At 39.2% G+C, this 14,790-nt stretch overlaps 1 protein-coding gene across 14 annotated transcripts in view; it reads right to left on the bottom strand.

The window, feature by feature from the left end:
- RPS6KC1 (ribosomal protein S6 kinase C1) overlaps positions 1–14,790 on the bottom strand; it is a 166,029-nt gene that overhangs the window by 24,659 nt on the left and 126,580 nt on the right. For 12 of the 14 annotated variants that reach the window (XR_004960884.1, XR_004960879.1, XR_004960876.1 and 9 more), the window contains 2 exons: positions 10,168–11,739; positions 9,807–9,896 (listed from right to left, as the gene is read on the bottom strand). Coding sequence is in view for 5 of the 14 variants with exons in the window: in XM_036272263.1 (XP_036128156.1) it covers positions 9,807–9,896; positions 10,168–11,739 (1,662 nt within the window). In the remaining 9 variants the exon portion in view is untranslated. Of the gene's footprint in view, positions 1–7,272; positions 7,327–9,806; positions 9,897–10,167; positions 11,740–14,790 lie in introns of all 14 variants that reach the window. The other 2 variants (XM_036272266.1, XR_004960878.1) reach the window with 2 other exon arrangements.

The raw sequence follows: 14,790 nt of genomic DNA, 5'->3' as shown, positions 1-14,790 counted from the left end.
ATTAGTGACATACTGACATACTCGGACCAAGGAAAAGCACATCTTTCTTCTGCAGTGAGTATTCCACGTGAGCCAGAGCACGGAAACAGTACTGTGTCCTGCACACAGCCTTTCCCTGCAGCATCTGTTGCTAATTGAAAGGGACTAGAATTACAAAATTCTAGTCGATTTCTCTCACCAGCTCTTGCTGTGTATAAAGATTTTCTACGCAGGGGCTGAGCATTAGTCTTCCTCTACAGCTGATGGCTAAAGAGCAAAGAGAAAGAAACACAGAAGACAGGATTTTTTTTGGTATCCAACATTACATGGAACCAAACTGCGAGAAAAGGGACGGCTAAGCATATCTTTTGTTAGCTTGGTAAATTACCATTCTATAAATACAACTACTCACCTATAGAGGTCTATTAACGTCCTACTTAACCAACAGTATAGGTCTTCTGTTTGGGTAGCCTCTTTTTTTTATATATATCTTCAAGAGTAACTGTCAATATTACGCCAATTATGACTTTATTTCTAGCTCCTAGACACAGTGCCTGGGACGCAGGAGCCACTTCATAAACGTTTGCCGAATAAATATATCACTCTTGCGTTTGGTAGCACTGGCCATTCAAGGTATTCAAACACCTAAAAAGACCTCATCACGTTCATTTCTTTAGGTCCCACTGGGCACTTGTACACGTGGTGGGCTAGAAAGTTTCAGATGTTATCTAAAGCGTCCTCTGCCAGAGGGATGAGACAGATAAAAGCAGGGTGAGGATGGAGGCCAGTCAGCTGGTGACTGCAGCAGTCCAGGCAAGGTCTGACGGTGGCTCACAGTGGGGTGCTGGAGGGACACTTTCCAGTGCTCCCCTCCGCAGAGATGACGATCGCTAGTTTGCCCTGGCACAGGGCATGTGGCCGGGAGAGAGGTGGAGAGCCCTGGAGCAGAAAGAAGACAGGACTGGGAGATGTCTCGAAGCCACGCCGCCCCTTCTCAGTGTGCGGACTCCAAGCACACAGTGACACGATGTGCTATGGTGTGTAAGTTCGCTAAGATATCTGGCTGCTGGACTGGTGACATAATTAGTATCAGACATTTTATTTAATGTTATCAAAGTCAAATTAATTTAAGTACACGGGAGGACACCAACTACCTAGTTTTCTCCCAAGATATTTTAGAAATAGAGACATATTTTTTAAAGTTTCCATAAACAAGACATAATGTTTCAAATGAATGCAAAACTAAAAGCCACACCAACTATGAGAATAAAATTTCATTTTAACCCCAAATTTGGACTATTCCTCTAATACTTATAACCTAAATCATCCAAGTCCATAAGTTTACAGCTGAAGTCTGCTGGTGCACAACTGATTAGAGAGACTGTGCTTCGAAAGGAGGTGTTTTGGACAGGCGTTTACTTGCCTAAGGTCTCACACGTCTCTGTGCAGAGGATCTCAATTCTCAGGTGAGACACTGACGAGAGCCTGGAACTCGCGTTTCCTACACTATCCTTTCAAACGGGCATTTTCCCCCTTTTTTCTAATTGTATCCTATTTCGGAAAACGTTGGCTGCCCGATTAGCATTTCTACATTGCGTCAAGTCCTCCAACGTTGTACTCAAATGATCATTCAAATGCCGTTACTTGTCAAGGAGGGTTGAACTGTTTAGAAGTTGCCTGTATCATGTTGCTCCAATTCGTCAGTGTTATCCAGAGAGGCCCAATGCCAGAGGCCAGCGCTTTGCAGAGAGAAGTCTGCAGGGCTGCTCTGCTCTCCAGGTGGCCGAACGGTGGCAGGAGAGGTGTGGTGCTGGGTCCCCCTCTCAGGCTCTCATGCCCAACCCAGCCTCCAGCCTTGCTTCCTGACACCACCACGTTAATTCGGCCAGCTTTTGGGTCATTTAATTACCCGGAACCCTGGGCCTGTTTCCGTGCCCGTGGGAGCTGGATGTACGTTCACAGCACGTCCGCTAACTCAGGCTAGGCTTGACAAAACGCCGGATCCTGCTTTCCTCCCATTACCCGTGGCGGCCTGGCAACCGTGCTGAGCTTTCCTGCAATGATCTGCACGACTTGAGTCAAAACTCCTTGATTTAACTTGATGCAGCACTGCAGGGCCGAGAATTACTTGTTCGAGACAGTTTATAGGTATCATTACTAGACCGTTTTCTTGTGAGATAAAACAAGAAACGGGAAACTACCATATGACTTCTGGTTGACTGATTATAATTATAATTCTGAGCTCTCTACAATCTTGCTTACTCTCTCTCCCCCGGCATTCCTAGTAGGAAAAAACCCAACAGCATGCTCCATTTTCCATTGATCACAGCACAACAACTCCATGCTAACAGCCATCGGTGTCACAGTGCCACCCAACCAGCGCCATTAAAGGTGACTGATGGGAACGGGCTACGTGGAGGGTGTGCGAATGGCAGCCGCAGCTCCCTCTCTGCTGCCCGGCAGCTGTGTTCGCCAGCCGAGCCCCGGGCCCTGCTAGCAAAGGGGCCCCAGGAACTTGACTTGCTTTCTCATCATCATGAATTTTTCTTTTTTAATTTTAATATTTTAAAACATTTCTTTGAAGGAAGCATTTGTGAATAATTGCTTAGGAGGAATAAGCCCTGGTTCCTTCATGAGATTCAAAATGACAAGGTTTTACATGGTAGAGAAACCGATGATTTGGTCAAAGTAGCTAACCCACGGATTTGGTACAGAATGTTTAACTCAGCATTGCGTCATCTTTGTTAAATGTCAGAGGTAAAGAGCGTTCACTTTCTTCTTGAAAACAATATGATGTGGAGCCCGGGCGGTGTGGCTCAGCTGGTTGGAGCGTCGTCCCATACACGAAAAGGTGGCGAGTTTGACTCCCGATCGGGGCAGATACCCAGGTTGTAGGTTCCATCCCCAGTTGGGACATGTGCAGGAGGCAACCAACTGATGTTTCTCTCTCACAGAGATGTTTCTCTCTCTCTCTAAAAAAAATTTTCTAATCCTCTGGTAAGGATTAAAAAAATCAAATAAAATAATACGGTGGTGAGGCCAATTAACTGAATAGTTGCCAAAAATCAATTTAGACCTGAAAATTAAGAAGCATTACACTACAGCTCTTACTCAAAACTGCAAGTATTTAGTCTCGTGCTCCTCTTTTAAACAAAAAACAAGTCCAAGATCATAATGAAAAAGGTCTGGAGTAAGTAAGACGTTAAAATTAACCTCCTTTTACTAGTCTGAAGTTTGAGGCAAATCCCCCATTCTCCAATAGCAGACAGCATTATGAAATGTACAGAGGTAATGCTTTCACACAGAAGAGGTGAAATACAATATCAATTCTTTCACCCTTATAAATTCTCCAATTTTAATAGCTGAAGAATGTCTTCTCTTGAGAGGGGCTAATGTGTTATTCGCTTATGTGCCGAACAACAGAGACTGAACACTTTGCTATCATCACTCTCTCATTCCCACCACTAGAGAAAAACCACATTCCAGCCTGCTGAGAAGCATGATTTCAGAGCAGGTCTATTTCAGTGTGCAGTGACCTTAGCGTGGAGGTGAAGGGGACTGGCCCATTATCATGGGGTATGTAAGGGCTTCAGGACACATCCTACCTAGGGATGGATCCCAAGGGTCTAGAGCGGTTCTCCACCTGTGGGTTGCGACCCCTTTGGGGGTCAAACGACCCTTTCACAGGGGTCGCCTAAGACATAACAGTAGCAAAATCACAGTTATGAAGTAGCAACAAAAATAATTTTATGGTTGGGGGTCACCACAACGTGAGGAACTGAATGAAAGGGTCGCGGCATCAGGGAGGTTGAGAACCACTGCTCTAGAACCTCAAACCTGTATAAAGCAACCCTTTATAGTCTTCTTTCCACCAGAAGGGCTTTGCCTGGACAGCGCAAAGCTAGAGCTGACTGGAAGCTCCTTTTGCTCATCCTAACAGGGCTCTGCACTCAGGCACAAGCTTCTTCAATATGCAGGGAACACATCAGGGAATTCTTAGCGTAAAATTTTCACTGTTCCATCACCAACTTGAAAAGTTCCTGGTTCTCTCTCGAAGATCCAGATTTTGTTTTTATGACAATAGCAACTGAAGGCAAAAGATTAAAAGTACTTGCTAGTCATTCAAGACAAACATTAAAACATTTACCATGTACAAGAGAGCTACTGTTGAAGTTTTGCTTAAGGGTAAATTAAACAAAAGAACTGCTGATTGAAATATAATGTTTAAATATTAACCACAAATATTTTCCTCTTTTAAAATCATTTCTAAAGCTCCCTCTTGCCTTTGTCTTCTTTCTCCTTTAGGGGGAAAAAAGATACATCAGGGATATAGCTGTATTTCCTGGTTATATCGTTATTATTTCAAAACATACATCTATATTTGTTGCTTTCTCTATCAACTTTGCATTTCCAAAATTAGACTCCTCATGTTTGATGAAGTTACCCAGGACCCCAAAATTCTTAGATCTAAATGATTCTTCTTTAAATAAGTCTGTTTGCTGAGACTCTTGGCATTAAAATTTCACCCTACTCCAGGGTTGTCTTGGCTTTTTTCCTCTAAATAAAAATATTTTCGCCCTGGCCAGTTTTGCTCAGTGGTTAGAGCATCAGCCTGCGGTCCAGAGAGACCCGGGTTCGGTTCCCACTAAGGGCATGTTACCTCGGTTGCAGTTTGTCCCCGGCCCTGGTTGGGTCATGCAGGTGACAACCACTCGATGTGTCCCTTTCACGTCAATGTCTCTTCCTCTCTCTCCCTCCCATTCTATCTGAACAAAAAATGGAAAAATGTCCTCCGGTGAGGATTAAAAAAAAAATTTTTCCATCAATCCCTCATTTCTACAACATATTCTTTATATAAAACTCTATGAGTAAAAATATGTACTTAGAAAGTCCTCCAAGTGAAATAATTCGTTTCACCCAATTAATATTAGAAAGAGATCAATATTTATCCTTGGGGGAATAGTTCTTGCCTTAATAAGATAGATTTGAATTTTTACTAAATTTTATATAAGAAGAGAATTGGATGACTTGACATCTGTGATCTTTTTTATACTCAACTAATCTATTTACTGCTGGTCAGGTAAAGCCTGGGAGTCTTAAGTGACGTGCACAGTGAGGTCGTGCGATGAGTTAATGGCTGATACGGGACAAATATCAAGGTTTAGTAATCCTCAATTCCATCTCAATATTCTAAATTTTAAATTTATAACGGCCTCACGATATTTTAAACCATCCATGGTCTGAGTCCTAGATCGAATTATCAAACACATAACTATCACCCAGAGCACCATGCTTAATAAGCAACAAATTGTGTGTAAAACCTGTTTATAGAGAAGGGCAGGGGAGACGACTCTCAAAAAACATATTCAGGGACTACTCCATAAAGTCAGACTAGGAGAGCGAAGGATGGCGGTAAATAAATGCCATGTTCTACAATTGCATTTCACGACTTTTCTGTGCTGCACTTCTCCCCATCAGCTGCGAGCTGCTTCCAAGTGTGAAATCGCCCGAGAGAGAAAGCCAAGCTGTCATCTGACATCTGGGAGCATGGAGACTGGAACCATACAGAGCGTTTGGACCTCTGCAATTTACACACATATCCACCTGTAAATTCCCAAGTCTGAAAGGTACTCAGTGAGAAGCACCCATGCAAACGGCAAGGCTTCCAATAGGTGGGAAAGAAAGGTGAAGGACACACCCAGATAGGAAAGCATCTCGGCTTCTTCAGACGACAGTGGGGAACTTCAGTGAGAATATTAGCATAACGAACAAACTGACTCACTTGTCTTAGATTGCATATTAAACTTTTAAATACAGTTGTTTGTATTTTATATGCTTAATATTATAAGTTCTATTTTCTAACTGCTTTTTATGATGAGTCAAGACTGCTAAAAACTACTAATAAAAGAAAAATACTTCCTTGACATTTTATTTTTCCTTTGTGCTTAAAGTGATGTAACAAGAAATTATTCTATATTATGATAAACAGTTCCAATGCTAAAACACACAAAATCCTTTGTGTGCATGTACGTGTGTGAATATATGTGCAAATAAAAACAAAATCAGAATAGCTACAAGGAAGTCCTAATTTACTCCAATTTTTATTCCATAGTCTCTCACAATGAAATACAGGGAAGCCTGTCTAAAAGTCTCTTAATACAGTATGGAGAAGTCTCCTAATATGGAAACTAGACACGGTTATATTTATATTGTCATGTTATACAATCTATGCCTACTTGGGGGACTCTTTCTTTGCTCTTTCTCTCCCTGAACTGCATTCTGTTTCTCTGGTATGAAAGAAACCCATTTACCATGAATGATGTTTATTTAAAATAAAACCTTCCTAGAGAGTCACCCTACATAATCTAAGGATACAAAGTGAACCTAAAAGGAAGGGCTTCTACTTTGAAAACAGGGCTGGGTTTGATCAGCGAATTCGTATTCTCAAGACCCTCTTGATAGGCCTGCAGCTGCAGCCATTTATTTTCTGGCTTTTTCACAGATGTAGACAGAGAACGTTCCATGGGTTTTGTCTTTTTGTTGTTGGATTTGTTTTCTTTAATATAGGAAGTGGCAACTTTTTAAAAAACGGTCTTCATTGTGTTATAAAAGCTTCTCAGTATCAGACATCCTTGGTGGCATACATTGTTGAAATGACTATGACTTTTTAAAATCTTAAGATGACAAAGTTGGCAGAAACTATACTTAAATAACAGAAGGTGATCATTTGCATTTCAAAATTTATCTATCTTGCTTTCCCCTCAATTAGACCAAAACATGTTGATTCACAGGTTTCTCTGTGTGTGTTTCTTTCTTTTTTTAAACTTATTTATAGAGCAGAATAATGGCCCCCCTGCTAGTTTGGCATTTGCTCAAGTTTCTGTCCGTGTAAATCGGATCTGTTACTGGAAATTTTTCTCAAAATATAAAGGCACATCATCCACAAGATAAAAAGATACATTGCTGATACTATGAAGTCAGGGCAGGTGGGTAATGTTTTCAGGACAAAAAGTGATAAGGATTCCCAGGAGGGAGAGGTGGTAGGGGTAGAGGTTGCACACTGTTTAAACAGAAGAGAATCGTTCTCACCATAATCTTGTGACAACTTTACTTTCTAAGCAAACATCAGCGGCTTAATGCTTTAGAGTTACTTGGACAATAATACTAAGGTTAGAGTTGGGAAATGGGAGGGCAGGGGGGTGTGGGTGAATTAGTTAAACACTAGTTAAACCCTTAGTGTTTCTAAGGGTAGATCAAAAGAGGACTAAGTACTCCATGTCCCCATGTACTCACCGATTTGTGATTCTTAAGTGTTGAAATATCAGTGTGTCATCATTACTCCCACCCCTTTAAGAGAAAGAAGGCCTACTTGTTTTTATCAATAGGACTTGCTACTGAATTTTGAGACACAGTAATTTACAAAATGTTGCTCCAGTTCCTCTTGCACTGTACGCAAGGGGCAGGAGTACACAGACTCAACTAAGTCCTGTAACTCTCTAGGTTTAAAATCATCTAAGTTAGAACACTAGCATTACTTTTCAGTTAAGGCCAGTATTGGTTTTATTTTATCTTGTTGATAAAATAAATTAATAAGCCCAAGGAATGAAGAGACTTTCCACATTGTTCAATGCAAGCCATAATACTAGGACACTTTTGCAACTCACAAAGCTTAAAAGTACAATTCTTTTATGCAAATAATTAAAACAAAGCCCTTCTTCAGACTACAGCTTTTTTTGAATGTTAGTGAAGGACAACCTGGAAGATGAGAGCAAAAATCCATTAATGATAGACTGCCACCTGCTGGTCAACAGTAAGAATTGTGATTTCTGAAAAAAGGTTTACAAATTAGAACTTGGATACTGATCTATTAAATTCAGTATTTCAGTACACAAAATTGAAAGTTGCATCTATTGATGAATGTAGTTGTTCCACATATATTTAAACTCTCAGGAGGTCATCATGCTATATTGTTTCAGTAAACATGACTGTACTTTAAACTGAAGAAAAATAATCTGCTAGAATGCCCAAGCACAAACCCTACAGATAGTTTCCATAAGAAAGTAACAACACTAACAGGAAATAATGAGGCATTACAAACATTAAACAATGCTCCATAAACATTTGGTTTTGATGTAAGGTTTATACACCTGACTTTAAAATTTAACAGGATTTCACTTTTTTTTTTTATCCTCACCTGAGGACATTTTTCCATTTTTTGTTCAGATAGAGTGGGAAGGAGAGAGAGAGAGAGAAACATTGATGTGAAAGAGACACATCGAGTGGCTGCCATCCGCACAACCCAACCAGGGCCGGGGACAAACTGCAACCGAGGTACGTGCCCTTAGCGGGAACCGAACCCGGGTCTCTCAGGTCCGCAGGCCGATGCTCTACAGCTGAGCAAAACTGGCCAGGGCAGGATTTCACTTTTTTAAAAATCCCCAGATTTAATTTTGATTCTGAAACCTCCAATTAAATATAATTAACATATATTTATGTATACTCTAAAATGTTATTTCTTATCGAATTAGAAAAGGAGAGGATCTGTTAAATAAAAGAACCAGATAACCATTACAGTGATTTTATGATGAAAAAAATTTTGTTGGCCCATTAACTAAATCATACTAATAAGGTTTTTATTAAAAAAAAAAAAAAGCAGCATAATATTATGTATTTGAGAAAAACAAAAAATGTAAGTATGCTCTATTGCCCCTAGGAAGACAAAAAACAAAGAGCCCTAATTTGGGGGTAGAAAGAAAGAAATGGTAGGAAGAAAATCCAAATCATTGTTTTCAGAAAATAAGTTTTAGGATATTTGCTTTGCAAGTTGAAAAACTCTGAAATTCTCCAATGCAGAAATCATTCTTAATAGTGAAGGTTGTAGCTAAAAACAATACAGCTCTTTCAATCCTAATTATAATCATTTCCCATTATGCAGGGAAACACTGTTAGCATCAATAATATACTGGTTAGCTAGTAAGCACTTTAAACACTGTATCAATCAACAACTAAGCAGATCATGTCAACATAATCAGCTTGCAAATCCTTTGAAAGCCAGTGAGGTGACAAGTGAAGAAACTTTGGCCATCCAAAGAGGCTGGATGCTAAGGAAAAGGTGAACAAACTTTGGATTCAAATATAGCCCCATCTGATAGAGAAACTTAACTTAAATACAGTTCATACATGCTTAAGTGACCTATAATTATTAACAAAGGATCTAACACCCCCCAGAAATAAATCTCTTAAAAAAGAAAAAGAAAATACAGTAAGAAGAGAAACCTGTTACATCAAATATTTGGCAAAACAAGCTATTTTAAAACAAAAGAACATGCTTCCTGAAATTTCCCAAATATAGAAAGAACTCTTTTTAAAAAACTGCTCTAAAATGCCAGTTTGGCTCATCACTGAAGTCACATCCTTGTATTTTTTTTTTTAATTCTGTTCTTTATTCATATTATTGGCCTTAGAAATTTTAGCCTTTTAATCAATTATCTCTCACATCTTAATAAAAATAATCCATTTAAAGATAAAGAAGTTTGAGGTATTTAAAGGTCTTTCTAAACACTAGGAAGTTATGACATTTCTAAGACATTGCCAGTTCCACAAGAAGTACAAACCCATTTAACAACAACACACACACACACACACACACACACACACACAACTATGGATTATGTAATAGTTTCGGTCCCCAATTTTCTTTTTTGAAGGGTTAAAGAGATAACCAAATTCAACACATGTAAACTGCTAATGAAAAAAACAACTTCCATGAAGAAACGTGAGCTGCTGAACTACTTTGTCAAGTGAAACATGCAGGAGATGGCTCTAACCTGGGGCACAGTACATTCTCTCTATGGCATCGCTGTCACAGGAATCTTCAACCTCACTCCACCTGCTAAAATACGTTAGCTGAATGTGTCCTAAAAACAAAACGACAGGAGAAATCAAAACATTTTTCTCTTCCATTTTCTGCAGAAGTGAACTGTAATTACTCCTTTTGTAGCTAAAAACAGTATCATTAAGAATAATGGCATCATTAAGTACTAGAAGCTATTACTGGGGGTGAATTTGCTGCACTGATAATGAAGCTCTAGATAGGAAATGAAGATACTAATTACAAGATAAAACGCCTACTCAGTTAATTGGAAGCAACAGCGAATAAAAAGAAATGCATTTGCAAAAGTTCCTGACCTCTATCATTCAATAAGATGTTGTTTGGGTTCAAATCGCGGCACACAATTCCCTCTCTGTGTAAAGCTTCAAGGGCTACCACCATTTCAGCTGCCCATCTCTGAATGCAGCCCTCTGGGATGTAAAACCTGGAGTTCAGTGCTAATTTTTTATCAAGGTCCTCAAAAATCTGATGTATCTCCTTGCCTCCTTCTAGTGCTAACCCACTCACTCCCGCAGTCACAGAGTCTCTCGGAAATGAAGTCGATTCCTCTCCAGCCAAATCATCAGCTTGATCTGTAAACAGCAATACTTGTTCAGTTTTTAAAGTGTCTGTGTTTGCATTACATTCATCAGCACCTGAGACTGGGTCAGAAGTAGGGAACAAACCTTCTTCTGTGTTGTCTGCAGTCCCTGCCAACTCAACCACTCCAAGTCCTTGGAAGTTAGAATCTGGGCTGTGCATCACAGACATGTCTCCTGAACTACCATGATCAACAGTGGCTACAAATAGTACCCCAGGACCCCCCTGTACATAGTGTTTCTCTGTTATACCATGAGATGGAAGCCTAGCGGGATCACTCAGTTCCTCCGAGCCTTCTCCTTGTGCTTGGCACTGTTCAGCACTCAGCCTGAGGCACAAAACATCGGGGGCTTCCAACAGTTTACTTTCTATCATGCCTGCATTCGTCTGTGTAAACTTAGTGGGCCCCATCGCTGCACAATCTTTTGTTGGCTCCAATTCACCAGGTAGATTTACAAGGAGATCAGGCCTTCCTTCATCAGTACCACTGATATCATCAAAAGCAGCATCTTGAAAAGAAATAACTGGGACAGAGTCATCTGAGCCCCTGCTAATGGTGTCCTGAGCTATAACCTTGCTGTCATTAATATTAAAACTCCTGTCCCCATCGGAAAGAGTAAAAAATGGTTTCAAAGGCTCTGACTTTAGACTATACATTTTTTCTCCAAAATCAAGTCCTAGGAGTCCACTAGTGCTATCCTTACTGTCTATCCTAAAGAATTCCATGGAGCTGTTTTTAGATCTACTGAGGGAATCTGAGGCCCCTGGAGAACCAGCTGCTTCCAGGTCCTCCTTCGCAGGGAAGAATTTCAGCTCGTGAGCTCTCAGCGGGGCGCTGGGGCTGTCATGGTCCGCAGCAAGGTGTGCGGGGAGGCCTTCAACAGCTTTGGTCTCAACACTATTTCCTTCAGTCTTCATGAACAGTTCCTCAGTCAACGACCCTGGTTCAATCTTTTCTTGCCCGTATTCATTGCATAATGTTAAATAACTAGTAGTGCATTCTTCTTCTGAACTTGAGCCAGAATCAGGCCATTTTGGAGAGCTGTCTGGGCCGTCATCGTCTTGGTTGCTCTCATCCTGAGAGCTCTGGGTGAGACTAGACTTCAGAGGCAGACCTTTAAGCGTGGTTCCACCATCACTTCCTCTGGATTCAAAGCTGCTGCTGCCTTGAGGACCAGAAGTTGGCTGTTTCAGGTGAACTTTGGCAGATTTTTTCACTTCCTCGATGTCAAAGCTTCCTTCAGTGCTTCTGTTTAGAAATTTACTGATATATGACCAGAGTTTTCCACCTGTGAACAAGTATAACCAAAAAAAAATTTTTTTAAGATCCTCTAATGAATAGTTACTTATTTAAGCCATTAGAAAAGCAAAAAAGTATTCTAATAATCATTAAAAGCCAGACAATGATATCCACCCACTAATATATCCAGTGCTGGAAGACAAGCATTTTAATAAAATGTCTTTTGTTATTGCTGACTGGTGAGTACGGTTTCAGCATATCCCCTAATATCAATTATTTCTGAAATGACAACCTATTCCTTTCTTTGAAGGGAAATTAGTTATAACAAATAATATAAAAGTTCACAGCTGACTTTCTGCTTTAAAGTTAAATATAATTTAGCTTTAGAAACATCTGATTGTGTTCTGATTTGTTTATGTAATAATTTTTTCAAGCATGGCCCCTTGGTCAAGTGGAAATTCATAAATAAGTGCTGCTTAAAATTGTATACTTCACTGGGGAAAAAAAGTCAATAATATTATCGCATTTTGAAAATGCCCAGTCCAGGATTAGAGGGGAGATTTGGCATCTGGTATATAATTATGCCATTATAAATGACATATTAATATTTTTCCCATTTTCTCCCCTCCCCATACACATCATGTGTGGTATCACCAAGTAATGCAATTGAGGAATATTAATTGGGCAGCCATTAATGAGGCAAGCTACTGTAATTCTAATTCTGTATTTTATATATATATATATGTATATATATATATATATATATATATATATATACATATATATATATATCAGAAACCTATAGAAACCAAAATCATAAAAATCAATTTCACATAAATCAAATATAAACATAAAATAATCCAATGTTTTATCAACGATATTTGTTAGGTAGTTATTTCATCTTGTTTTTGTTTTGTTTTGTTTTGTTTTGTTTTGTTTTAACCATTAAAAACTAAACCTCTTTTGTTCATTTGAATAAATAAACCATGATAAGTATCAAAACCTACCAAAGCTCTACTGACTAGAAACGGTATTACAAGAAAGAATAATTAAATTTGATTCAGAAAACTTAAAAATAGTAATTGCAGAAGCATACTTTGTGAAGATATAACTGTAGTTTCTAAAAGTAAGAAATAATGTGTTAAAAATGAAACCCTTGCCCTGGCTGGGTTTGGCTCAGTGGTTAGAGAGTCAGCTCGTATACCAAAGGGTCTCGGGTTCAATTTTGGGTCAAGGGCACGTACCTGGGCTGTGGGTCCCATCCTCACCCCAGTCAGGATCATGGAGGAGCCAACCAATCAATATGTCTCTCTCTTTCTCTCCCTTCCTCTCTAACTAAATATCAATGAAAAAATATCCTCGGGTGAAAATTAACAAACAAACCAACAAAAAAGAAACCCTCTATTAATACAATAAAGGCAACTTGCATCAGCACATTTTTAATGTTGTTATTAAGTACCATTTACCAAGAGTAACTAAATTTTAAGGGAAATAATCGTTGACAGTCAATTAACATGTGTAAAATTTTGGAAGCATCCAAAAACACTCTTCTACATAGCATTTCACTTCCTTTAGAGGAATTCAATAAACACATAAAAAGCTCCCAATACTATGCCTAGCATAGAGTAACTGCTCAAAAATGGGCAACTGTCATAATATGCATCCTAAAATACTCATACATCTCTTCTACCAGTGATCTAGTTAACAGTCTATTCCATTTTTATAATAATTGGTGGAACAGGACATTATGGTGTTTAACTTTCCCCTCTCATTCTTTCTTAGCTAACTTTCTGTCCTCAGTAAATTATACTTCGTTTTTCTTACCTCCCCATATTCAAACTGAAATTTAAAGATTCATATATGGCTTTGAAACTCACTCACTCGTACAAGGAGCTATGCATTGATTCCACCTGTTTTAGTCTTTGAGAATAACCACACCCCTCTGTCACAAACACCTCGACTACAACACACTAACAATAGTGCCTAAACCTGGAGCTGGGATTCTTGTATGCCATCCAAAACAAAGTGTGTTGTTTTCCATTCTCCTAGATGGTGACTACTGTGAGGACAGCACCAAGTCTTTTTCATCTTCATATATGAACTTCCTACATAGTGTGTAGGACATGACAGGCACTCAGTCGATGCTTGTTAACTTGGATGAATAACTCATCAGTGAGATGTGCCATCACAGAGTAGACAGTATCTACACCCTAAAGCTCCAGAGATCAGCAGGAAACAGTATCTACTCAAGTTCTAAGGAAAGTTTCATCCATTCTTTGGCCAACTCCACCTGGATGAGCTGCTGAAATCTGAAGTTCAAGGTGCTTAATTTCTTTATAATGTCCCCCAAAATCACTTCCTCTTTCTGACTTCTGAGCCATTCTGGCAGAAAAGCTTTGGACCAAACTTGGATTATTTTCCCTCCCCCATTCTTTCTACATCTGACAATTTTCCAAGTCCTATAGCATCTACCCATAATGTTTCTCACAGTCTTCCTCTTTTACTTCCTTTGACCACTCTGTTTCTTGGAATAATGTTATAGCTACAAGAGATTTCTACCATAACTGCTTCCATTTTAGCACAGATCTTACGATGTCATGTTTCCATTCAAGAACCCAAGTCCCCTCCACCTACTGAATGATGTGCCAACTCCATAAAGGCTTTTGAAATCCTCAGTAACACAGTACCAACCCGTGAGTTGGCCCTCTCCTTCAACTCTGCCAAATTCATCTGAACTGGATTTCCCCACATACAACCCACGCTGGGCTTTAGTTCAAACTATGCCTACCATTTAGAAGTTTCTTTCCTATTAGTTTCCCCAATATCTGCTTGTCAAAAATCCTACCATTCTTGAAAATACTTCAGAATTTGTTTTCTGTTTTACCAATTTCTTTTATATCTCCTTGCTGGGTACAACTCCTATCATCTCTGAATCCTCTATATGACATTCTACTTTATATTAATAATACTTTAATGCTTTTATTATCTCTTTTACCAGACTGCAGGGTTTTCATGACTGTAGGGAGAGGATTCTGTCTAGCATATAAAATAATAGGTATTAAATAAATATTTATTAAACTGGGTTATAAAAAGATAACAT

The sequence above is a fragment of the Molossus molossus genome, unplaced genomic scaffold (assembly GCF_014108415.1).
Source record: "Molossus molossus isolate mMolMol1 unplaced genomic scaffold, mMolMol1.p scaffold_m16_p_20, whole genome shotgun sequence".
NCBI lineage: Eukaryota > Metazoa > Chordata > Mammalia > Chiroptera > Molossidae > Molossus > Molossus molossus.
This window is presented reverse-complemented; position numbering and strand designations above follow the sequence as displayed.